At 47.6% G+C, this 26,418-nt stretch overlaps 1 protein-coding gene and 1 pseudogene across 8 annotated transcripts in view; both read right to left on the bottom strand.

The window, feature by feature from the left end:
- The window catches only part of LOC138922126 (olfactory receptor 2AE1-like), a 62,414-nt gene extending 52,031 nt beyond the window's left edge, over positions 1 to 10,383 (bottom strand). The window contains exons 1-3 of one of the 8 annotated variants that reach the window (XM_070258955.1): positions 10,338 to 10,383; positions 6,679 to 6,772; positions 6,424 to 6,569 (exon numbers count right to left, since the gene is read on the bottom strand). In XM_070258955.1, coding sequence (XP_070115056.1) covers positions 6,424 to 6,433 — 10 coding nt within the window. In that variant the 5' untranslated portion in view covers positions 6,434 to 6,569; positions 6,679 to 6,772; positions 10,338 to 10,383. Of the gene's footprint in view, positions 1 to 6,423; positions 6,570 to 6,678; positions 6,779 to 6,926; positions 6,965 to 7,477; positions 7,526 to 8,118; positions 8,166 to 8,429; positions 8,450 to 9,952; positions 9,996 to 10,337 lie in introns of those variants that run through there. The other 7 variants (XM_070258954.1, XM_070258953.1, XM_070258952.1 and 4 more) reach the window with 7 other exon arrangements.
- Positions 1 to 26,418, bottom strand: part of LOC138922127 (heparan sulfate glucosamine 3-O-sulfotransferase 4-like) — a 58,870-nt pseudogene that overhangs the window by 20,662 nt on the left and 11,790 nt on the right.

The following is a 26,418-nucleotide window of genomic DNA, read 5'->3' as shown; positions in this document are numbered from 1 at the left end:
CCCAGCCCATGGGCTCATACAGAGCCGATTTTCAGGGTCTGTCTTCCTAATTGGGGGGCAACAGAATTCCTACATGAAGTCTTTTCTTTGGTCTGGGAATCCAAGTCCAGTACCTGCCCCAGCACTGTCTGCACCACAACAGCCTTGGCCCTGCCTGCAGGCTGTCCAGGTGCCTGGTCTGTGCTGGGCAGTGGTTTTCAGTGGATTCCTGGACCCTGGAGGGCCTGGTGTCCGGGGAGGGCCTTCATGGGCAAGATGGGGCAGAACAAGTGGAATCTTAACCGAATCCTGCAAACCACACTTCCCATGGGACAGGACCCTGTATGGACCCCAGGAAGACCACAGACTTTCTCAGAGAGGCAGCTGGCATCCTGGGGACTCAAGTCCCTGCGGTCAAACCACCATGCTTTACTCCCCACGTGGACTTCATTCTGGGTGGAGCCCAAGGAGCATCCCTGAAATGAAACCACCCCAAACAGGTCCAGGTCTGAGGTCCTAGCTGTCGTGGCCTCAAAGCAATGGGTGGACAGACAGAACGAAGAGTAAGAAGCGGACCCCACATAGAGTTCATCGTTCCTACAGACAGGACCCTTCTATTTCTCCCTTTCTCCTCTGGCTTGTTTACCTGATTTCTTGCTCAGTTGGTTCCTCTGAGAATTGGCCACTGAGCCGGGTAAGAGAGCAAGAGGGGCCTTGGGGTTGATACCTGAGAAAGATCAGGAGGGAGGAAGCCAAATGAGGCAGGAGACTCTCCAAGGAGCCGAGCTGGCCCAGCGGGGAGTTGGGAGCCATGGCTGCCCATGGAGGAGCCTGCATGGTGGAAAGGCCAGCTCAGCACTCTCCTCCCCAAACTCCCAATGGGCTCGGTCCTGGGGTGCTGCCACTGGTGTCTTTAGCCAACTGTCATCCTTGCAGCTCACTGGCAGGCTCTCTCCTGAAGGGGCTCAGAGCGTCACCCTGCGTGGACACTATAGCCCACCTGTCATGTCCTGAGCGCATGTAAACACCTCTGCTCACCTTTAGGGAGCAGCTCCTCCAGGTCCTGGGAATCCTCCTTTCAAGAGGACACTCAGAAGAGAGAAAACAGCGGTCAAACCACAGCCCCTGACCCACTGTAGCTGGTCCTAGGGCCAGACTGACCCACACAGCCACCCTTCAGTAGTTGCTTCTCTATGCCACACACCCTGAGACCCCCTCCATCTCAGTGGGGCCCAGATGGATGACCCAGTTGTTCCTGTTTACTTGCTGGTTGGAGGGCAGCGTATGTCTACTCATGCTCACCACACATGGGAGCACCACGTCTGCACAGATGAGCACTCGACCCCTGACCTCTAGTTAAGAAGGGGTTGGGAAGAACCATCTAGAGCAGGAATCAGGCTGGTCTCCTCCCGAGGGACCCAGTTCAGGTCAGCTCTGCACTTAAAAGGCCCTGCTGTGCAACTCAGCAGAAGGAAATGACTCCCCACTGCCGAGGAGCTGCCTCTGTGGGGGCTCACTGACCTCAACTCACCCCATCTAGGGTCAGCCTCGAGGGGACCCAGGCCACAGGTGGGGATTGCCTAGGCCACTTGGCCAGCTACCATCACTGACCACTGCACTTTCGCTCCACATCAAGTTCAGAAACTCCACACAACTCCTGCCATCTCCTTCTGAGAGGCACAACCTCACCCTCACCCCCGTCACTAATTCCAGAATATTTTCATCACCCCATAAAGATTCCTCAGGCTTTAGCAGTCACTTCTCATTCCTCCCTCTTCTGTGACCCCTGGCAATCACTAATCTACTTCCTATCTCCCTAGATTTGCCAACTCTGAACATTCTCATAAATGGAATCCTGCAATATGTGGCCTTTGGTGTCTGCCTTCTTCCACCCAGTATCACGTTTCCAAGGTCCATCCACGTTGCAGCTGTGTCAGAACTTCATTTGCTTTATGAGTGAATGAGATCCCACTGCTTGGATAGATCGCATTTGGTCATCCATTCTTCAGCTGGTGGACATCAGGGTTGTTTCCACCCTTTGACTACTGTGAATAGTCAAACCTGACCTTTGTCGGGACCACCATCAGCGGTGATGAACGTCCAGCAGAGGAGCAACATGGCCAGGGCTGGAGGGTTCTGGGGCCTGGTAAAGGTGGAATCATGAATCCTTTGGAGCAAGAACTGGATACCTACCTGCACTTGGTTAGGGTCTCAGTCCTGTTATTCTGAGCCCCACATGGACCTGGGCCAGAGTTTTCTCTTGTGTCCTTGGTGACATCTCCCAGGCACAGCAGAGCATCTTCCTGCCCTCTAGTGGAGTGGGGACCTCAGTGAGGCCTTGGACAGGTTTTCCATTCACCATAGGTCCCTCCACCCTTTTCAGCAAGAACTGTACCGGGTAGCAGTGGGAATGTTGTGGAGCCTTCTCCTTACCATACCCAGGCACACACACACACACACACACTACAGACACACTTGCTGCACAATGTAAACACAGAGAGACACATACGCAATTGTGCACATGCACACACTCAGACAGATACACAGAGACTATTATGCACACAGAGAGACATATACACACATGTGCATGTGCACACGTGTGTACATGTCTACATACGGATATACATGTGCACAAATGAACATGTAAATTTGTGTACAAATGCATACACGAATGCACACATAGACAGACAGACACATATGCAGATACACATACATGCACACACACACTTAAGCACACATCCACAGGGACAAGATGATGCCATTTGCATTTGGTGGAAAGTTCTGGGAGCAAAATGGAGGAGGAATGAGGGACAGGGAAAGCAGAGGCCACTCAGGATATTTCAGTCAGAGATCTCATCCCAATACTTCCAAGTCTCGAGGTAGGAAAGGGGCAGCAGCAGCAGAGGGAGGAGGTGGACTGCGGGCATGCATCTGAGCAAGGCCCCAGGTGGTGTGGGGAACAGAAGTGAAGGGTACAGAGGGTCAGTGAGGTCTCCCAGGGTCTCACTGGGAGCAGTGATGAGAATACAGAACACAGGAGCCAGGGTACATTTGAGAGGAAGGAGATCAATTCCGCCTGCAGGGAGAAAGGCAACTGCAATGGGAGCCGTGGGCATCCTTGTGGGGATGTTTAGAGCGGGCTGGATGCTTTGCTTGGAGTTCAGGAGGTCTGGCGGGAAAGGGGAGGTGAGGGGACGTCAGCTCCAAGGTGGGATCTGTAGCCTGGACTGGACCAACTCTCCCAGGGATGCTCGAGGGACGGGGCTTGTCGAGGATCCCTGGGGCTCGTACAATAAAGGCCAAGGCGAGGTGGAGGATACACACAAGGAAGCCATTGTTTATCTTGCTAACTCTCAATGCAGATGTTTACTACTTCCCATTCTGATGACATTCTCCCTTCCAGATATGTTTTTTTCAGAAGGAATCAAACCCAAGAGTAATGATGGCTAATTACAAAAATTTAAGAACATCCATTCACAGGATCCAAACAATATAATCACCAACTACACGGCAAACTTGAAGGGCCTTTATGAAGGTCAGGGAGTGGCAGGATCCTGTCTCCAGGTCAGCCTAAGCCAGAGGATAAAAGGGCAGCTGGCAGGCCAGGTGAGCAGGGAACAGATATAGGGGCTCCCACTGGGCCATGCAGCCCTCCCTCCTGAAAGCATGGCTAAGTCTGCTCTCTGTGCTATGAGAAGAGGGGACCCAGTTTATTCCCACCCACACTGAAAAGGTGAGGTGAGAATATCAGTAGGGATGAGCAGTTGGCCTGTACAGGCCCCAGGTCAGCCACCTTCACTGGCTTAGAGTCTCAATTCTGTTATTCTGAGCATCAGGTGAGCTTGGGCCAGAGTTTCCTCTCGTGTCTTTGGTGATGTCTCCCGGGGAGAGCAGAGCATCTTCCTGACCACTGCCTGAGTGGGCAGTTCAGTGAGGCCTTGGACAGATTTTCATCCACCATAGGTCCCTGCCAACCCCTTACTTCTGGTGAAATTATGGGCAAGTCAGGTAGCCTTTCTAAGATGTAGTTTCTTCAGCAAAGTCATGGTTTGGAAGGAACTTTGCATATTTTAAGTCTACCTATTAATGTGAAGAATGTTGTCCCTATTATGTGTTTATATTTTGCAAGGTACTACACTGTGGTCAATATTAAAAGTCAAACACATTATTATCAAACATGTTATAAATTTCCAAAATCCATAGTGCTGTTGAAACAATATTTGAGGTCTGCAAATATCTAGATGACACCAAGTTCCCAGTCCCTACACGGGGACCATCACAGCCTCACCTCCCTGGGACCCCTCTGTGCCTCTTCTTGGTATTTTTGTGACCTGGACCGCCCTGACACTTGGCCTTGGGCTCCAGGCCTCCCTAACACCTCACCTCCCACTAAAGAGTCCAGCGTTTCTTCCCCCTCTCTGCCCATTTGTCTCCCCATGTCCACCTTTCCTCTCTGGGTGATTGTCAGCTTTCCAGCCTAACTCTTGTCCACCTGGGCCTGAGGAGACAAGTGGTCCCCTCTCTTTGCCTTTTCTCTGGTATATGCCCATGTCTGGATCTTCCCTCTCCCTCACCCATGAAAGGATTGTTTCGTTCAGTCCTGAGATTTAACCTCAGCCTCTCAAGGAACGTGAGCCGCAGAAGACACAGGGATGAGGCAGGAGCTGGTGCTGGGAAACCAGATCCTGGTGGGTGGCCATGTCCAAGATCTTGGGAATAGCATGAGTATGTGTGCTCATCATCGGAACAAAACTGCACTTGATTTCAGGGGACAGAGCTTGACAATGGTAATGGTTTAGAGGATCTGGAGCCCTCAATAGTGTCAGGGCAGAGGAAGGGCCGGCAACACAGTCATAATAATTTTTATCCTATGTTCCCAAATTACCTAGTAAATGGATAGAGAGATGGTGAATAAATGGATAGTGGGTGGGTGGGTGGATGAATGGATAGTGGATGGTTGATGGAAGGACTGAAGGATGGTGGGTGGATAGTAGGTGGATGGATTGATAGTAGGTAGTGAATGTATGGTGAAAGGATGGAAGGATGGTGGATGGATGGTGGGTGGATGGATGGATGGTGGTTAGGTGGGTGATGGATGGATAGTGGATAGATGAGTAGATGGATAGATAGATCAATGTATGGAAGGATGGATAGATGTTGCATGGATGGGGGATAAATGACAGGATTTTGAATGGATAGTGGGAGGAGGGATGGATGATGGCTGCCTGGCTGGATAGTGTATAGATGAGTAGACGACTGGATGGATGGATAGATAGGGATGCATGGTGGATAAATAGGTGGATGGATGGATGGATGGATGGATGAATGGATGAATGGCTAGATGGATGGAAGGATGATGGATGGATGGATAATGGATGGATGGTGAATGAATGGATGAACAGATGAGGGATAGATGAATGGATGAATAAATGGTGGATGGATGGCTTGCGGATGTGTGCACGATGGATGGTGGATGGATGGATGGATGGATGGATGGCTAGATGGATGGATGAATGAATACCTATGAGGCAACGATTGCCAAGGCACACTTGGACACTTCTAAGGTAAGTGAGTCTAATCCAATTGAGCATCACTGTGAGCTCTATGCACATCTGCTCCATCTACTGCTCTGCCTTTCTCGTCCCTTCCTTATTCTGGATTGGGGAGATGTCCAATTCTGACAAGGTTGTGGTCCTTTCACAGTTCTCCTCTCAATGAGCTCATCAACAGCCCCTCCCCTTCAGGATATTAGGGTCTTCGCAGTTTCTGTGGAAATCTCATCGGACATTTCCCACTAGTGTCAGCTTCCTCAGCTGACGCGATGGGACGGCAGACTCAAGTGGAGGGACAACTTGCTGTTTGCCTCTCGTATCTCCATCAACCATATGATCTCTTTCCTTGTTTCACCTGACTTCACAGCCCACTTTCCTGAGCTATGGACATCTGCTCTGATATTAGTCATTTTAAAGACATCTGGGCTCAGTCCCTTCAATCTTGTTACATTTTTCTCCATAAAGCCCTTATTACCGACATCTTTTTTCCCAAGCTTTCAGGAAAATGGTATACAAAGTGCTGAGCAGGAACCATTGATATCACCAGAGTAAAGTGATGCCATCCCTGCCACCCTTCGGCTTCAGAATGAACTTCAAGGTTTTTGGAATTCAGAACGCACAACATGGGGGTGTCCCTCCCTCTCGTCCCACCCCTGAGCTCCCCAATACCAATCCTGGGGTACTGGAAACAGGCCTCATCTCCTACCTGCACATTGGAGCCAGGCAGTGGCCTGCCATATAGGTCCTATGTCTTCTAATTATTAATGTGCTGGTGTTTCTAGGACACTTCACACGATAAAGATGGTGGTGGTGTTAATGAAAATAAGGGAGAGTCACCACCATGTACTAAGAACTAATTACAGTGTGGTTCCCTGGGTAATGCTTTACTTGCCTTCTCTCATTCACAACCCGCAAAAGCCCAGTGCTGTGGGTATTTGAGGAAGTGGAGGCTTCACAGTTCTCACATGAGCTGGAAGGTGAATAGACTGATAGGCACTGGGGATCTCTGAGCCCAGAGTGCGAGCTCTGGACTGGCTTCTGCTGAGACAAAGAACAGAGGCCTCTTGTCTACAAGACAGGTGGGCAAATGGGCCAGGGGCAGCCATTGTCATCCTCTTGTACCCAGTGGGGCCCCTGGTGGACTCACCTGGCAGCTCAACTCTGTAAGCGAGATGGGCAAGGAAGAGGTTTGGGGTATTCTCCATAGCACACCAACAGCCTCTCTAGGATCCTGTTGGGAACTGTCAGCAAGACAAGAATAATGTGTCCTTAGACTAGGCCTTATGGGGGAATTGTGAAAGTCACTTAGTGAGAGGCAAAATGCTCTGTTCCTCAGGGGGAAGTGGGGCTAGTCAGGGCATTGACTGTTCCGTTAGCTCATTCCATTCAGCCTACCACATGTGCTGGGTGTTGTTTACACCATCCTGGGCACTGAAGACAAGGTAAATAAGATGAGGTCCCCGCTCAAACTTTCAAAGTCTTCTTGAGTGGCAGATGGGCAAGCTTTACCCAAGAGGAATGCCAGTCCTGAAGCCTGCAACCCACAGCCTCACTGTGCTTGAGATGGGAGGACTTCACCCAGGAGTGATCTCCTGGCTGAGGTTGGGGGAGGAGGAGTTTGCAAGATTCACTGGACAGTCTCCTGACCATCCATGCTATGCAGCCACATCAGCAATGCCTGGGGACATTTGTGAGGGAGGTCACGGAGGTTCACATGCTTCAGGAGATCATGGCAGTAGAGTGTGATGAGAGGTGATGACAGGGGCTATGGGATTGAAACTATCCTTTCATTTTTTTTCAGCAAAGATGCTGCAGAACCCCAGTTCAGTGTCCTTGGTGTATTGGGGTGGGACTGACAAGGCAGGGGCTGGGCTTAATGGATAAAATGGTGGCACAACCCTGGGTTGGAAGAGGCAGGATAGGCATTGAGAGAATGAGGAGCGTGCCCTTTGGTTGACAAGTCAGTATTCACACCCTGGAAACCTTGGGATGCTTCCAATGCCAGAACAGATCTCGAAGGCAGCTCCTGTTTTCTAGGAAGGCAAGTGGATGCAAACTGTTTATAATGCCCTTTGTGGAATCATTGCCTCAAAATTCAAAATCTGGTAGTGGCCACTGGCTCAACTGCATGGATGGCCTTGGCTTCCAGGGGGCAGCACTTTTGCTGGAATGTGCCAGGTGACCACCCAGTCTGTGAATCTGGGTGAACCACCATGTGACAGACTCAGCTCCTACTGTACTGTGGAAACCTCAGATCTCTACTTGGGGAGACAGTTTTTCCTTCACTGCTCAGAGCTGTCAATCATCCTGGCTCCTCCCCACCCATAGCTCATGTTCTTTCCACACCCCATCCAAGGACCAACTTTCTCCAGTTTTCCAAAGCCCGGGCACGCCCTTCCGTGATCACCCCTCCACCTGTGAACCTGTCTCGCTGCAGCTGGCCTCGTGCCCAGGGACAGGACAATTGTGCTTCCCCGGCCTCACAGGATCCCCACCCTCAGGGGACACAAAAGTTGCTGGTACAGAGCCTGTCACCTCCTCTTATTTCATTCAGAGACCAGGTCAGGAAGTCTCAAGTTCAGGTCACCTGTTCCTAAGCTCCTGCAGCATTTGAGAGAACTCGTGAAAACAAGCCTCCGGCAGCCTTGACTGATGACAGCGATCCTGAGGCCAGCAAAGAGACGCAGGGTGGACAGCCTCCCTGCCGGCCATCAGCCGTCTCCACTCTGCACTGCTGGGGTCTGGGCCTGCATCCCTCCTGGCCACGCAACTCCCTGCATCGGGGTTTCCCCCACGTCTGCTCTTCCTCCTTCAGGCATTAGGACCTTCCCCAACCCCACAGGCCACAAGGAGTCCAACATGGCTCTAACCCATGTCACCTCCAGGGTGGCAACCCACCATCAACGTCTGGTTCATCCTGGAGAGAGACCATGGTATCGAGTGCTTCAGGGACAAGATGAATAATCAGGGCATGAAGATGATGAAGCTCTTGAGTGGGGCTCTCCACAGAGCAGGAGGCACCTTAGGGACAGTGGCATGGCCACAGAGAAGGGGCTGCCCACAAGGGCTGGCACCTCTGGCAGCTGTGCTCAGCCATTGGGCCAAACTGCACCCTATGCGCTGATCAGGGTCCCTGTGTGTGTGTGTGTTCATGTGTGTGTGTGTTCGGGTGTCTGTATAAGTCTTCACTGTCTGTCTCTTCACCATCACTGCGACTCGACCCTTCTTGGTCACTCTGCCATCCACCCAGATGATCCTTCTGACATCCTGGACCCTCAGGGCCCTCTCCACCCTCCTTCACTCAACCCCTGCCACCCACTACCCTGGCCTCACTCCACACATATAAACCTCTCCAGCATGACTGATAACCCATTTCAGGCCAACCCCTTCCAGTCGGCACCCAGTGGTGTCTTTGCAGCCCAGTCACTGTGGGCTCCCTCTCCTCACTCCTCCTCAGCCACTGGGTCTCCCCATCTGCAAACTTGGCCCCATGTTCACTCTCCTTCCCCTCCATCACGTCCTTTCTTCCTCTGCAGACACTGAGCTCCGGGACAGCCCCACGCTCCTGACCTGTAGCTCTGACCGACCCCTTCCACGGTCCTGGCCAGGTGAAATCCACCCTGGGAACCCAACTCTCTGCCTCCTCCGCATCTGCCCCCAGCCGGGAAAGGGGCAGAGGCTGGTGCAGTGAGGGCTGGTCCCACCTTCACATCACAACCACAGACTACAAGGGCCCTCAGTGCTGCCCACACCTCTCCCAGTGTCCCCAGAGGACCTCATTTCTCCCTGTTCTACATACATTTCACACATTCCTTCTCTCCTCACCATACACCCTGCCTCCCTGTGCAGGACAAATCTTCACCCCACACAAGACTCAGTGCCTGGATTGTGTGCACTATATGTGTACATGGCTTGGTGGGGCAGGATGTGGGTGTGACATACACATTGCCAGCTAAGAGGGGCCTGAGGTACAGCTTCTGAGACCCAGATTTCCCCAAGTAGAGGCCAAGCCCAGGAGGCTGGGAGAGACTGACATCCTAAGGGAGACAGAGTCCACACCAGGGGACTCTCCCTTCTCCAGGATGCACGTCTTGGGAAGGGGAATTCGTGCTCTAATGGTCCAGGCTGGGAAGACGGGGTTCCACTCAGGAGGGGCTAGGGGCTGATTCAGGGTGAGAGGGAGGAGAGTGGAGGCCCTTGGAGTCTGGGCACTGGTAGTCTGAGCCCCCTTCTCTTGATGCCCCCCCCCCCAGCAAGCCATCGAATGTGGGGATGTCCCTTAAGGACAGGCTGTGGCAGAGTGGACAGAGCACGCCTGAGCCCAGGGGGTTCCATCCTATCCCATCCACAGGGTGTGATTCTCTGCTCTCCAGGACACAGGGGGCTGCCTTTCATGTGGAGTCTTCAGATAAATGAACCACCTCAGGGTCCTCAGCCACGCAAGCAGCTCCTTGGCTCAGGCTACTTCTGTCCAAAATGGAAAAACGCACAATGAAGAATATAGAAACGACCTATAATCCCACCACCGATATCCAGCTCCCTTCACGCCCAGACCTGGTCCTTTGTGTTTGAATGGGGATCAAACCGGGAAATTTGTTTTTAAATTTTCGTGGCATTTCTATTGCCCTCCTGACTCTTCAATGTCCGAGCTGAAAGGACTAACCAATTAGAGATGACCTGGTTTAGTTCCCTTCCTGTGTTTACAGATGGGCAGGAACTGAGACAGGGAAGGATGGAGGGGCCCCAGGCCTTGGACCCTTCCTCCCGCACCTCAGCATCAGCTCTGCTTTGTCCCCTCAGGCTCACCTGGAGACTGTGTCTTGACTGGATCCCCCTCCTGCTCCTCCCTCTGCCACAGGACACCATCCACCAGCTCCCTCACCTAAAGAGATAAGAACAGCAAGAACAACTATAAAAGCCGTCATTCAAGGAGTTCTTGCCCTGTGCCAGCAAGGAGATAATTATCTCACTAAGTAAGAGGAACCAAAATTAACTCATTTTACAGATGAAGAAACCAAAGCCCACACGGTTAATCAATTGGCCAGGGTCTCTCTGACATAAGAAGAGGTTAAATCCAGGATATGAACCCACATCCATAATTCTGGAGTCTTGCACTAATAACTATGCCTTGGAACTAATCAGTAAAAAAGTCTATAATCATGCGATTGGATTTGCAATTTGGAGCATAGCATCCATACCAGAAAGTATGGAAATCGTACTTGCATAGCTCCATGAATTATCCAAGGGAACACACCCGGCAACCATACTCACAAGAAACAGAAGGTGACTAAGCCTCCAGTGGCCCCCTGATACACCGATCCCAGGTCACTGCCCTCACTCGCCCAAGGGGAACCAATATTCTAACTTATGAATTTGCTTTCCTTGTCTTGGAACTGTGTTTAAACAAAATCATGCAGAGTTTCTTCTTCTATGTCTGACTTCTTTCATTATGCTTGTAAGATTCATAAATTTTCTTGAATGTGGCTGTGGTTGATTTTTATTTCTGTATACAATTCCATTTTAAAACATATAACCCATTTTATTTATCCATGCCACTGCTGATGAACATTGGGTTGTTTCCAATTTGAGGAGGTGGAAAAAACCAAAGTAGTATCTTTAAAAGTACACATTTTTGTAAGAAAGTGATTTATATATACTTTGTAAGTATGGTCATGCATCGCGTAATGACGGGGATACATTCTGAGAAATGTGTCGTAAGGCGATTTTGTCGTTGTGCAAACATCATAGAGTGCACTTACACAAACCTAGATGGAATAGCCCGCCGCACACCTCAGCTATACGGCACCAGCATCAGATACACGGTGGATCATTGACCGAAACGATGTTATATGGCACACGACTGTACTGAAAAATTTAGGGAAGAACATACGCTAAACTATTAGTAAGAGTTATCTTTGGGTGAGAGGACTTTTTTGTGCTGTCAGCATTTTCTCATTGTCTTCACTGAGTATGTATTGCTTAAATAATAACAATTTAAGTGAAATCCTACTGTGTCCCAGGTGCCCCAACAAGCGCAGGGCAGTTAGGAAGACTAGGACCCGACCAGGACCAAAATGCAGGACTTGATAGTGAGACTGGCATCCAGACCAACTCGTGTTAGGATCAGGGTGACCCGGGGCAAGTGACTTAACTTTCCCTACCTCAGTTTCCTCCTGTGTAAAATGGGGATAAGAACAGTCTCGCTCCTGTTATTATGGAAACATGTTTATGATTTATTGAGTAAAATAAAATTTAATGGGTGTAGAGTTTCACATCTAGAAGATGAAAAAGTTCTGGAGATCTATTTCACAACAATGTGAATATATTTTACTGAACTTCAAAATGCTTAAGACGGTACATTTTATAGCATGGTTTTTTTTTAACACAATAGAAGAGAAACAAATTAAACTACTTTAAAAAAGCATCCTCTCTCTCATGGGGTGGTCACGAGGACTGTTTTTGGGGAGATAACGCATATAAAAGTTCCTGGCGGGCATGATGAGCATGCTTGTTATGCTCCTCTACTCCATGCCAGGTAACTCTGCAGCAGGAGTGCTGGTGTCAGAGCTTTGCAACGAGGCAGTAATGTTATCACTACACTTTTAGCCAAAGTTCTGTTCACGAAAACACTTTTCCAAAGGTAATTGTTAACCTCAGGGGGCAAAAAAAATTCTTCGCTAGGAACAAAAGGGTGGCCGTGATGTCACTGAATAAACCACTGTGTCTGCGAGCAGCCCCTCTCTGCACAGACACGGCACAACCGAGGCAGAGGGTCAGAAGCATCCCTAAGCAAGATGATGGAGAAGGGTTGCCTTCCATCCCTCACACTGCCTTCAAATAGCCTAGGTTGAAGGGATTTTTCTGATCCCCTTATTTTTAAAAAATACACAGCCCAGGGCAATTCTCATGCCTTGGCTGCCCCATGCAGAGAGGGGAGGCTGAGTCACTGGGTCTCAGAAGCTGCGGGCTCACAGCAGGGCTTGGAAAATCAGTATCTGTCTCTGAAGTGATCCGAAGTGCTGAGACCTTTACCCCAAACGGCAGTAGGCAGACATTAGCAACAGTCTTTCACAGCCTTCGAAGATGTGGGTTTCCTTCCCAAACAGCCTCGAAAGGCAGCAACGGGAGCTATCCTCTAAGATGCAGACATCTAGAATTCGGCTGCAGAAGTGCTTTCCAGAGAATCCCAGCTCTGTCTGCAGACAGGCACAAGAGACAGCTGGACTCTGGGTGACTGTGGATGGACCTACACCTGAGCATCTCCTCTCTCAGAGAAGAGCACAGCACTGTGGCTAACAGAACACCCTAAATGCTTATCTTCGAATCTAGGTCCCGTCACTAATGACCTGTGAACCTTTGGGTATCATTCTTCCCCACTCTGTGCCTCAGTTTCCACATAACATACAGCACCTCTTACTCAACAGGGCTTGCCCTGAGGATTAGCTCAGACAAAGGAGGGGCAGGGACGCATCGGGGTTTTCTTTTAGTCACATAAGCACTCAAAGGAAGTTAGCTACTCTTCCTAAGAATGCCTAACATGCAAAAGCACAATTACTGGAAAGTGAAAATCACAAAAATTAACTTCCTGCATAATCTACTGGTTTTTAAATTTTGCCTTTTCCTGAAATAAAAGAGAATTTTGAGGAAGTCTTCAGACTCATCAAATCAGTCACAAGAAATCTGGATGAGCATTCTCTTTCTGAAAACCAGCGTTCAAATACATGGGCCCAACAGAGACTGGAGGACCAGCAATAAGTGGTATTGTGTTACTCCTCCTCGTTCCTCCAGCTCCTTCACCTCCACCCGGCAAACCCTTAAAGGGAAAGGTCTGTGGTCTTCTTCTCAGGGGAATGAGGAAAGAGCCAGACTCCTCCTCCACAGCCAGGACAGGGGCGGGACCAGGGGGATCCTGTCAGGGAAGGCTGGAGCCACAGAAAGTTCAAGAACCATACCGGAAAGTGACCTGGACCTGACAACTGACCCTGGGGCTTCACAAGCCCAAGGTCCACGAGTTCCCAAGGCTTCCCTAGAGAGAGCACCTTCAAGAGACACCTTTAACACAATACACACGCACACACACAAACGCACACACAGAGGAAGACAACGTCATTGTGTGCTAATGAGAAACCCAAAAAGTACACGAAGTATTTTTAAATACAACCTATTTTTAAACAAAACATCAAGACACTAGATTTAATAAAGGAATTTTTTTCTCCCAAAATGTGGATTTCTATAAAAACTCTTACAAAAGCATAAAAGACTGAATCACACTTAAATCTATATCGTAGGCCTTACCACAAATGAAAGGAGGAAAATGACACAGAAGCAGGATGTTCTAGAAATTCCGGGCAATCTAGTTGTTGTATTAAGATTGATGAAACACCAAATCATTTCTCCCTCTCCACTTGAAGTGAATCTGGGCAGGAAGATGAACGTACGAAACCATTTCACTTGCTATTTGAGGAATTCTCTTGTAAAATGTACAATCCCTTTACATTTTCCCAGGCAGCTGCTAGGGGTTGCTAAGGAAGTGATGGAAATAGAAAATATTCTAAGTAAATAATTAGTGATTTCTGAGGGGCAGGTTCTTTAGATATTTTTCTCAGAATTGAACAGCTCTTAGGCACAGAGACTAGACAAGTTTCCTTTCTTGCTTTCCCTCTCTCTCTCTCCCCTTTCTTTCCTTCCTTTCTTTCTGTGTTAAAGAAGAGATGCAGAGTCTCCAAGCAGTGAGCTGGCAGAGGGAGATCTGGAGCCATTCTACTTGTGCCCACCTCAGGAGAGCCACAGAAGAGGATCCGGGTCCCCCATCTCCACGCAAGCCAGCAGAACTCTCGGGATGTCTGTTTTATTCATTGGTACTTCGGTGAAAGATGACGTTTGAACAGTGGAGTCTCAAAACAGACATCTGTTGTTTTGGCACCAGCGTGCATTTCCCTTCTTTGATGACCGTCTGCTGGCTTTGCTTTGGGAAAATGCCCCCATTTCATCCTCTGTGCCCGCAGGAGAACTGCCTCCCACCTCTGCTCCAGGGAGGCAGTGCCTCAAACCCCACACCCCCTCTGGCACCAAGAACTGCTTGCTGGATGTGCACGTGACCCCTAAGGAAGCAATGAGCTACCCTGAGGCGTTAGCAGAGACTTCTGGGACAAAGATGGTACACTTTTCCTACTCCATTTGGGGCAAGAAAATTGGGCTGGCACCCGCTTATGACCACAAGGGGACAGGTTTTAAGAAAGCAGCCAACCACCTCAGAGGCAGCAGAATCCAGAAGTGGGAGATCCAGTGACACTGTTTAAGCCCTAATGAGGCCACCCCTTCCCAGGACTTCTCAGATACATAAGCCATTAAATTCTTTTTCTTTTTCTTTTCTTTGGTGAGGAAGATTGGCCTTGAGCTAACATCTGTTGCCAATCTCCCTCTTTTTACTGGAGGAAGACTGTCCCTGAGCTAACATCTATGGAATCTTCCTCTATTTTTTGTATGCACACACGGCCACAGCGTGGCTTGATGACCAGTGTGTAGGTCCGCGCCTAGGATCCGAACCTACAAACCCCAGGCCACAGAAGTGGAGCACGCCAGCTTAACCACCACGCCACCAGGCCGACCCCTAAATTCTTTTTTGATTCATGCTTATTTCAGATTTCACCTGGAATTTCCGTGTGTTATAACCAGAAGAATCCTACCCAATAGATTTCTGCAGCTAAAGCTAAGTTTCAAAACACTGGGAAAGATTTTCTTTAAAAGTGCTCTAACATACCATGACTTGGGGCAATTTCTTCCTCCTGGAGGATGAGAGGTAAAGGGACTGAAAAGAGACACAAAGCCAAGAAAATCTAGGAGCATCAAGGCCAAGAGTTGAAGGTAAACCAAAACACTAGACTTTCAACCCAGCAATTCATAAGTGAATGAGAACCAGTCAGTACGGACAGAACAAACTCTCTGTTTCACGCTAAATAAGGAAATCAGCGGTTCTGGGTGAGGTCATGCGGTTTGTTGGTTGAACCTGTCATGCGATTCTCAGAATCTAAGTGGGTAGTTTACCTATTTAATATTGGGCATATATGTTATAATAATAATTTCTAATATTAAATGTCTTAACATATATTTATGGTAACGTGGTATGTTCATTGTCCATATTCAGACAGTAACAGGAATATTCTCTCTCTATCTGAACACAAATGAAAAACTAGCTAGAAAGTGGGTAGAGAACAAAAGATACTCAACTATACTTGAGTTTGCTTTAAACATTGCTTTTGGTGTTTGTTTATCATTTACTGAAAGTGAGCCTTTCCTAAAGCGTCTTATTTTCAGGGGCAAATGTGGAGGGTTAACCTAGCTTGGAAGGAGCAAGGAGCCACGCACATCCCACATCTCAGGAAAACGCCTCACTCCGGACTCAGCCTGTATCGCATCACCACCCCCTAGAGGCAGTCTACTTAAATAACAGGAACGGCTAAGAGTTACCTAAGCATCTTTTCAATTGACCACAGCAACATCGAGGTCATTTTGTGCCCCCAGATCAAAGCAAGATCTTCCGTCAAGAATGGGGGGATTAAGAACCAAGAAATTAAGACACCAGAACGTTGGGTTGGGGTAGTGTAACTGGGGAACGTAGGCAAATATTAATGGCAATATTGTGTTTACCAGCATTTTCCAATGAGTGGAGCTCTTTCTTAGCACCAAGAATGTACAAGGGGAGTCCAGACAGTACAAGAAAAAGCCATATTGAGGAGGGAGGGACAGCCCAGCAGAGGCTCGAATGAAGGAGGGATGCAAGCCAAGAAATTATCTAAGGAAAAAGCATTAAAGGCAGAGCGGGCAACAAGTGCAAAGGTCCTGAGGCAGGGCCATGTTTGGCTTCTCAGATACAGCAAGGAAGCTAATGCGGCTCAAGGAGAGGAGCACAGAGAAGATGACAAGTGAATGTGGCTGAAGAGGTTGGCAGGGTCAGATCCTGTAGGGCCTTGTAGATCATGGCCAGGACTTAGAAGTTTTCTCTAGGTTGACAACAAGCCATTGGAAAATTTAAATTAGGAGAGTGATGTGGCCTGCTTTATGTTCTAAAAGGATCACTTCCCCCAGCCACTGTGTGGAGAGCAGATTACAGAGGGCAAGAAAGTCAGCGGAACAAGAACAGAAGTCGGCTGCAGCAGCCTGGGCGAGGGATGAGGGGGTACCAAGGCAGGTGGTGCCAAATAAATAGATACACAGAGAAAGAGATATCTACTGATAGCTACCGACACACACATATACATAGACATGTATGGACATGCACGTCTATCTCCACCACAACAACACACTTATAGTATGATATAGTCTTTACAATGATTGAAGAAAATTATTTTTCACATAAAAAATCAATATAGGCAAATACATCTATATGGAAAAAGAAAAAATAAAGAAACTTGCAGGAATAATACTCACGACTGAAGTTTAGAAGATACCAAACTCTTGATATCAAAATACACACTATCAGAGCTTTGGGTAAATTTTATGTGTGCTCCTAAAATATCCTGTGACCTCCTAAAATAGTTCTGTGTTCCAACTGCAAAAAATAATTAAAAAAATACCTCGTCAATTTATTTCACCCTGCCAATTGGATTGACTTCGGATAGAAGAGCATAATGAAATACAGTATGACCACATCCTTGCGTGAGTTACTGTAGCAGACAGCTGACTGTCCCCAGACTCGTTCTCTCCTCCTTCCTGGGCACACAGACACTCAGTAAGTTCCCCAGAGTCCTCTGCAGCTGGAGGTGGCCATGCAACGAAGTCTCCCCAGCAGAAGGAGAGCGGAAGTTATGAGCGTCACTACTGCCTCACCTGCTGAAGAGGAATCCGCTCCCGGCCTTCTGCCCTCGCTGCTTCACGGTGGCTGCAATGCATACAGGGTGCAGTCCCAGCTCCCATCACGCAGCAGAGAAAACTCTCTAAGGCAGGGGTTCTCGATCAGAGGGAGTTTTGGACCCCAGGGGACATTTGGTAACGTCTGGAGACATTTTTGGTTACTAAAACTGGGGGAGGGCCTAACTACTAGTGTCTGGCGGGGTAGAGGCCAGAGAGGCTGCTAAACATCTTACAATGCACAGGACAGCCCCCCGCAACAAAGACTTTCCTGGCCCCAAGTGTCACTGATGCCGAAGTGGAACCACCTTGCCGTTAGGCCATTTTTCTCAAACTTCGTGCATAATAATTACCCAAGTATTGTCTTAAAACATAAATTCTGCTTCAGAAAGTCTGGGATGGGATCTGAGATTCTGCTTTTCTAACAAGTTCCCTGGGGGGCTCTGGACGGCAGAGCAACCAGATGGGAAGAACAGAACGTGGGTCTCTGAACGGTCTCCTGGAGCACAGCTGCCCCCGCAAGACTGGCTGGAGTGCTCATGCACGGCTGCTGTTCAAATACACACGCCTGCACTCACTGTGGTCAGCTTGGGTCTCTCAGAGTGGCTGGTCGCCACGCAGCCCTGACTGCTACAAACTGTGAATATCAACTTTCGTTGCGTAGTAGAAAAATCATCGTCTGTCTTACGGAAGCCACTGTGTTGGGGTCTCTTTGTTTTCACCCTAACTCGTACAGTTACCATCTGCAAATATTGGATGGGTACATCTTTTTTGCTGTTTGGCGAGAGAACTAAACAGCCCCAGAGGGGGTATTTTCCAGAAAGGGAGACGAAGCAAAGGGAAGAAATGGAATGAGATGGAGACCGCTCGAGCTATCTGAGTAGAGCGTACTGCTGCTGTAACAAATGACCATTCACCGATGGCTTAACTGTTCTGGACGCCAGAACCCTGACACGGGTCTCCACGGGCTAAAATCAAAGTGTCCACACGCTGCGTTCCTCTGGAGGCTCTAAGCAAGGATGGATTTCCTTCCCTGTTCCCTAGCTTCTAGAAGCTTCCTGAATTCCTTGGCTCATGACCCCTTCCTCTATCTTCGAAGCCAGCAACAGCAGGTTAAGCCCCTCTCATGCTGCCATCCCTCTGACTCTCGCTCCGTGCCTCCCTCTTCCACTTAAAAGGACCCCTGGGATCACACTGGGCCCATCCAGATAATCCAGGATTATCTCCCATCTCAAGGTTAGCTGTCTAGAAATCATAATTCCATGTGCAACCTTAATTCCCCTTTGCCACATAATCTAGCATATTCACAGTTTCCGGAAATTAGGACGTGGTTATGGGGGGGGGGGCATTATTCTGCCTTCTATAGGTGAGAAAGTAGGTTAGTCAGGCAGCCAGAAGGTAAGAAGTTAATATGCCAACCTGGAAAAGAGACAGGGTGCAGAGAAAAATGAAATGATAGGTCATTTGAGAGTAAAATGGAAGAATCTCCTGGTCACTCCCAAAGTTCGGGAGCCGCAGCGCAATCCTAAGAAGCAAGTGTACCCCACCGCTCTGTACGTTTTCAGTACAAAAGAATGACGCATCAGTGGTCCTGAGCTGGGTGAAAGAGTGATGCAGACAGAGGTTCTCCAGAATTCCGGGATCTTTATGCAGTCTGCCCTAACGATGTTTGATATCCATAGTGTGTAATAGTTTCTGTAAATTAAGCTTCTTAATCTAACTTTATGATAAGAATGCTCATCCTGTATTTCAGGTACTCCCTGGAGGGCAATATTCCAGAAAACCAGTTACCTGGGGGAATTCACGAAAACGTGCATGGATTAATAACAACTAACAGACGTAGACAAAGCAGATCCCAGCACAGCATCATCATTCTATCCTTGCAAAAGCACCATGGAATTATTAGAGGCTGGTACTCCCATTTGAGAGATAAGAAAACAAAAGCTCAAAGGCTGAACACTTATCTATGTGCACAAGGCAAGGTAGACACAGAACTCAGACTCAAAGCCTTAATTCTGACTTCAGGTTCAGCTTTTTCTTTCAAAACACAACATGGCTCCAAACAGTCCAACTGCCCTGTGACAGAGGCGCTCAGGCAGTTAGGCTCAAATACTTCCTCAGCTCCAGCGACTCCCAACCCTCCAGCCCCCTGCAGAAGGCTCAGCCAGGAGGCACCGGGAAGGGTGCCCCTGTACCTACAGTGAGTGACATATCAAACACGGGCCTCAGCGTAATGTTTTGATTGTTAAATGCCAACTATGTAATTTCGATAACGCATTTAGAGAAACATAATCCACTCTTAGAGCATAACGGTCTATCGGGAGTAATTGAACTCTTCTAAAACTTCGGCAGCATCAGCAACAAAGGCCAGGAACCAAAAGCCACGTGTTACAGTGAAGACACCTGGCTTGTGCCAGCCTGCTGTGTGACGCTGGGACTCCTGCCCGCCCTTCCAGGTCACATTCACTTTCTGTGTAACACTGGGATAAGAAAGTCTCGACTTCACGAGGCTGCAGTGAGGAATAAAGGAGGTGATGTCCTGTGCGGTAGGCAGCTTGTGGGAGACTGCTGAGCCCACATGGTTTGTTTGAGTGGGTTTCTCTTTCTTGTACCCAAAATAGTCTTGCAAAAATAGGACGTGAAAGAGCTGACAACAATTCTTAGCCAGAGTTCCCAAGAAACGTTAGTGTCATTTCTTTTCAGAAGCCTGGAGTTTTGCAAGAAAAGTTAGCACACAACAGGCCCTCCTTCCATTCAATAATTCATTGATTCAGAATTAGTGATTAATAAACTACCATGACTGAGTGCCTGCTGGGTGCTAAGCACTGTTCTGGGCACCGGCAAGGAACGAGATGGACAAGACCCCCACTCTCATGTAATCTGCCTTCTGGTGAGGAAGAAGTAACTAAGTAGCATGATTTTGGAAAGCAGTAAATGCTCTGAAGAAAATAAAACAGCGTCACAAGCTCAGACGTGGAAAAGGGTCTTTAAATTAGGTAACTGGGAGAGGTATTTTCCAGGAGCTGAAATTTGAGCCGACACCTGAAGGACAGATAAGGAGCCTAGGGTAGTTTAAGGATCTGGGACCGAGTATTTCAGGAGAAGGGAACAGTGGGAATGAGCCTGGTCCCAGAATGGAAGCCAGTGCCACAGTTTGCTGCTGGGTCCAGACCGCCTCAATTAGCCCATCTGGTAGGCAAGCAGTCCATCTGCATGCGGAAAATCACAAGCTCCTAGCAGGGAACGCCAGCAGTGATTATTCACTCCCGTGATGCTGGAAGACACCACCTCCAGTGGGAAAGAGATTTGAAACAAATAAAAGGAAATGCTGCATGTTTGTGACCAAACACCTGGGTCTGAATCTCAACTCCACATTTCGAGCAAGTTACTTGACCTCTCTGTGCCTCGGCTCCCTCGCCTGTAAAATCACAGCGCCTACCTCGCCAGGTCCTCTGAAGACTGAATGACTCCACTGCTTGGAGCAGAGCCTGGTGCACACACAGGAATACAATATGTGTCTATCACCATGCTGTCACCACCACCACCACCATTATTCTTTCCCATCCACACCGTCATCTCCCTGTCCCATTGAGAATAACCATCACTTGTCCCTGACTGGACTTTTGCTTTGCAGCAACAGGAGTGCATGTAAATTTACTGATTTACACCAATTCAACTATTAATCCACATCTTGGCACAGTCCTACCACCCCTGAATTTGGGATAGAAAACAATCAGCACCCACCGCACTGTTTATGAATCTAAACAGTAACAGCTGTCTTACCATCTTCTCCGTAATGTGGAAAGTAAGGGAATTCTATAAATGAAGTACAACATTTTCGCCACGTTCATATAACCAATACTTTCAGACCACTCTCAAACACACCCTCAACTTAGCAGCAAAGAACTCTAATCAAAGGAGGAGGGAGGGGGGAGGGAGGAGGGAAGAGCCAGGGACAAGATGAGAGGGACGGAGGGAGGGAGGGGGGAGGGAGAAGGGAAGAGCCAGGGACAGGATGAGAGGGAGGGAGGGAAGGAGGAAGGAGGAAAGAGCCAGGGACAAGATGAGAGGGAGGGAGGGAGGAGGGAAGAGCCAGGGAGAGGATGAGAGGGAGGGAGGGAGGGAGGGAGGGAGGGAGGGGGGAGGGAGAAGGGAAGAGCCAGGGACAAGAAGGGAGGGAGGGAGGGAGGAGGGAGGGAGAAGGGAAGAGCCAGGGACAAGATGAGAGGGAGGGAGGGAGGGGGGAGGGGGGAGGGAGAAGGGAAGAGCCAGGGACAAGATGAGAGGGAGGGAGGGAGGGGGGAGGGGGGAGGGAAGAGCCAGGGACAGGATGGGAGGGAGGGAGGGAGGGAGGGGGGAGGGAAGAGCCAGGGACAAGATGAGAGGGAGGGAGGGAGGGAGGGGGGAGGGAAGAGCCAGGGACAAGATGAGAGGGAGGGAGGGGGGAGGGAAGAGCCAGGGACAAGATGAGAGGGAGGGAGGGAGGGAGGGGGGAGGGAGGAGGGAAGAGCCAGGGACAGGATGAGAGGGAGGGAGGGAGGGAGGGAGGGGGGAGGGAGAAGGGAAGAGCCAGGGACAAGATGAGAGGGAGGGAGGGAGGAGGGGGGAGGGATGGAAAAAAGACATGCTAGCCAAGAGAAAGAGGTCACTTTCCATTTACTCCTCTTTCTTTGATGCCCCTCCATAAAGTAATAAAATTTGCTTCTTACAAGTCCCTTGCAACTTTTGCTAAATATATTTCAAGTTATTCTGTTTGGTTGGCTGGTTCTATAAATAGAATATTTTCTCTCATTATATTTCCAAAATGGTTCGGGTAGGCATATAGGAAAACTACAGATTTTGCATAGTAATTTCCTCATCAATGCCCTTAATGAACCCTATTATTGTTTCTAATAGATTCATGGGGGGATTGGTTATCTTAGATTTTCCAAAAGAAATGAAATTACTGGCAAATGCTGATAATTCTACCTCCCCCTTTCTTATTCTTTTTTGTATCTAACTGCATCATCTATTAATTACTGAGCAATGGTAAATAATAGTGATGATAATGGGCATTCTAGTCTTGCTCTGGATTTAATGGGAATGTTTCTAGTATTACACCATTAAAGATGATGCTGGCTTTGGGGAAGATCCCATTTTATTAGGAGGTGTTCTAAAAATTAGAGATAGATGCTAATTTAATCACATGCCTTTTAGCATCCATCAAATAAATCATAGAATTTTTCTCATTTACCCGTACTAAGAATAAGCCAAATTATTAGATTTCCTAAGATTGAACCATCCTTCCATTCCTGGAATAAACCCCACTGTGTCAGGACTTTTATTACTTTGTGAGGTAACCATTCACTTGTCCGTTTCTCCACTCTGCAGGCTCTTTCAGGTCACCGGCCATGACTGATTCATGTCTGCCCCAGCACAAAGTTGACAGTCAATACATGGTTAATGAATAAATAAATGAATGAATAACTAAAATAACAAGTGCATGGAACCTCCCAATATTAACCCTTTGTCCCTCTTTCTGGGTTAAAATACTCAGAGAGATCATACACCTGTCCCAAGTAGATCTTTATAGGTTTAATAAACATGTGGCTAGACTGGTCCCCACTTCTAGCAACAGAACCCTTGAACACCTCATCTTCATGGGGAAACTATTCCCTATGGTCTCAGTGGGACTAGCCCTGGTTGCTTACTCCCCCCACCACTCCAGGCCAAAGGGGTGGCTACATCAGCCAGGCCCGATCAGGGTACTACACAACGACAGCTTTAGGAATGAGCACATGACCCAACCTGGACCACAGGCATCTCCAGGAATTTCTTGCAGAAGCTCTTAAGAAAAGTTTTTTCAAAATCACTTATCTACCCTAAGTTTCATGTAGCCTCATTATTAGTTATCTCAGTGATCAGACATCACAAATGTGAACTTACATTTATAAGTAAAGTACTTTGTTCAGTGTGCCCAGACATCTTTAGATCAGCAAAACTGTACTCATGAAAATATGGGTCTACGCTTCTCCTTTGGAGGCAATCCATCACGGAATCTTCTTGGCCTTCGGGAACTCAGCTTTGCTTGAATGTGTGGTCATTTCATATGGGCCTTTGTGGTGGAGCCGTCTGTGTTTTAATGGAGAAGTTATTTTCTTCTCTATGGTTTACTACTGCTTTTGGTTGAGGGTATTTTTACGTGAATAGAGCTAGCTGAAAATTTTCAAGAGACCAAGAAAAGAGACTATAAAATTTAGAAAATTTTATATTTCTGGAATTTGCAATAGCATTTACAATTCAACACAATGCAGAGGAAAACAATACACTAGAGACTTCCGTAATGGGGTTTAACAATTCTGTAATTTGGGGGAAAGCATAAACCTCTCAATTTAAAAAAAATGTATTACTTCCAAAAGAATTAAATAAACATATAATGTTTGTCTCGGGTTGCTGCTTACCATCTTGCCTAAAATGTAGTGAGATAATCTATCTGAGAATGAGGCAAGGTAGAGACAAACCCGGCAAAGAATGGAAAGAGACAGAGACCTTGTCAAATCACTCAAGCCCCTGGATTCAGCTTTTCCTGAAGCCACTTACCCCACAGACTTCCTAATTACATAAGCCAATAAAGCATCTTTTTTTTGTTTATAATAATTTAAGCTCAATTTCTATCATTCACAACCAAAAAAGTATTGCCTAATTGATGTGCTGCTTTGTTTCCCTGTAAATATGCTTTACACATTCTTAAATAAAGATTGAAAAAAAAAAAAGTAAAGGTAGGCAACCCTAACTAGTGAGTGTTAAGAAAAAAAAAAAATCAACCGCTTGCTTTTAATGAATGGCAAGATGGGCTGAAAAGCTCCCTTAGTGAATTATAATTTCAGACTGAAATTCCCAAGACAGTTACAGAGGAGCTTGTCAAACCGCAGAGACCAATGGAATCAAGAGATTACTTGAAAGATCGTTGGTTCAATCAGTTTCAGAAATAGCATCCATTATGCAAACCCAAAACCTTTAAAACTTTCTAACGTACAACCCTGGCAATCTCTCATTCACCTAAAGTCTCAAGGCCCCTCTCCTGACTCAATTTAAAACTAAAAATGCCTGGTATGATTTACAAAAGTTAAAATAATTAAGTCATGTTATGATGGCTGGAGAACTCCAGGGAAAGTGGCCAAATAGCAACGTAGGGAGTTTGGCGGGGTCTGCCAGAACAGTCCTGCCTTCTCCAGTGCCTTCAGCTCTGCAGAAAAATGGAAGGCAAAGCATGCCCTCAGCATTCTAAATGCCTCAGTCTCTCTCCACTGCAAGCGGCCTCCTTCCTACAGTGGGCTCAAGAAAATATGAGAAGGAAAGCCCCGAGAGCCTGCCCCCTTCCATCCCCCGTCCCCTTAGTGGAGAAGGCTGGCTGCAGGTACCCCAGGAAATCAGACTCTTCTCCTCCTTCGGCTCATGTCACAGTAGACCCAATTCTGGAATCGGTTTGGATTATTCTCTGGAGAGCTACTTAAGATCTGCTTCAGGGTTTGAGATCCCTCATTCAGACATAATCTTGAAATGAAAGATGATTTGCTAATGAAAAATGCATTACAGCTTTCTCTGTAGGGCCTTCTGTACTGATAGGCAAGATAAAAGGAAGGAATTGAAGGAAAATGAAGGAGAAATGCAAAGGAAAAGGAAAATTAGGAAAGAGAGAGAGGAGAGAAGGAGAAGAAGAAATTTATCATGTCATACACTCTGCGTGGGGGCACTTTTTAAGGGCCACTTCATTTCACCCTCACATAATCACTTACAAGTAAGTAACATTGAGCCCATTCTGCAGACAAAAAAATGGAGGCTTGGTGATATTAAGTAACTTGTCTAAGGTCACACAAGGAGGATGCAGTGGATTCTGACTCAGAGATACAAAAACTGGCTCCAAATAACGTTGCTCCTACAGTGCTCTCCTGCTTCCTCTGAAGGGTCTAACACAGACGTCTGCTCCAGAACCAAAGCATTTTAGTGGGCGAATGGGCCCTACGGAGACAATATAACCTCATCAGAAAAGAAACAGGGATTTAAAAAAAAAAAGATGAAAAGAAAAGAAAAGGAGAGAAAGAAACAATTTAATATAAGTAACCCAACGCCCAACAGAACTAGGATGGGGCAAGGCAAAGCCAGAACTCAATTTTTCTAACTCTCAGGTCTTACTCAATCCACCTGACCAGACCCTATTACATAAGTACAGTTTATCAATATGGATCAAATAGGGGACTGCCTCGTTAATGAGTGAAAAGCTGAAAATTTTCTCAACTTCTGGAAAATGTTCATTGGGAACAAATGGGAAATTTATTGGGGAATTGTCTTTTTCTGCCTCGATGTTTCTCTTTCTACCCAGCTCCTTTTGCTGTTGTTGCAATGTATCTGGGAGGTATTTGCCCCATGCTCTTGCAACATCTGCAAAGGGGGAAAACTGTAACCTAAAACAGCACACAGAAGCCACAATTCTGACAACCACAAAGGGTACGGGTGTGCCAGTTACTTTCCAAAATGAGTTTAAGCCAGAGCCACAGACTGGTAGCCGGCTGGCTGTACCGAGCCCACAGGTGGGTTTTGTTTGTCTGCAGTGCTGGCCCACACTGCGCTCGGAAGAAATTTCCATCTGTTGCCAGCATTAAACACCAGATAATTTCACATCAAAAACTGGATTTCCAGTTTCTCTTACCAACTGGAAGATCTGATAACCCTGATGCCACATTTGCACGTGGAAAAGAGTAGCTGCCCCTTTAGACAGAGCTTGTGCGTCCCAGTTTCTCCCCACCTGGTCTGTTTCACTCATTTATACAATCGCTGTGGGCCCAGAAGGCATGTGAGTTGGTGACCCTTGGTTTAAGAGGTTAAGCAGATGTAGACTGCAAAGCCAATCATTATTAGACTTTTCCTAAAAACACCCCCAATAACAGACTCTTCTCTCACTATTAAGACAGCTGTGACAGAAGGTAAGGCATATGAGACCAAAAGGATTTGAGAAATGGAAAAACCCAGTAGTTGAGTCCATTTGGATTTTTGGTCTAGGATA

Source organism: Equus caballus, unplaced genomic scaffold, assembly GCF_041296265.1.
Source record: "Equus caballus isolate H_3958 breed thoroughbred unplaced genomic scaffold, TB-T2T haplotype2-0000451, whole genome shotgun sequence".
Taxonomy (NCBI): Eukaryota; Metazoa; Chordata; class Mammalia; order Perissodactyla; family Equidae; genus Equus; species Equus caballus.
Note: the sequence above shows the minus strand (reverse complement) of the source record. Positions and strands in the feature narration are given on the sequence as shown.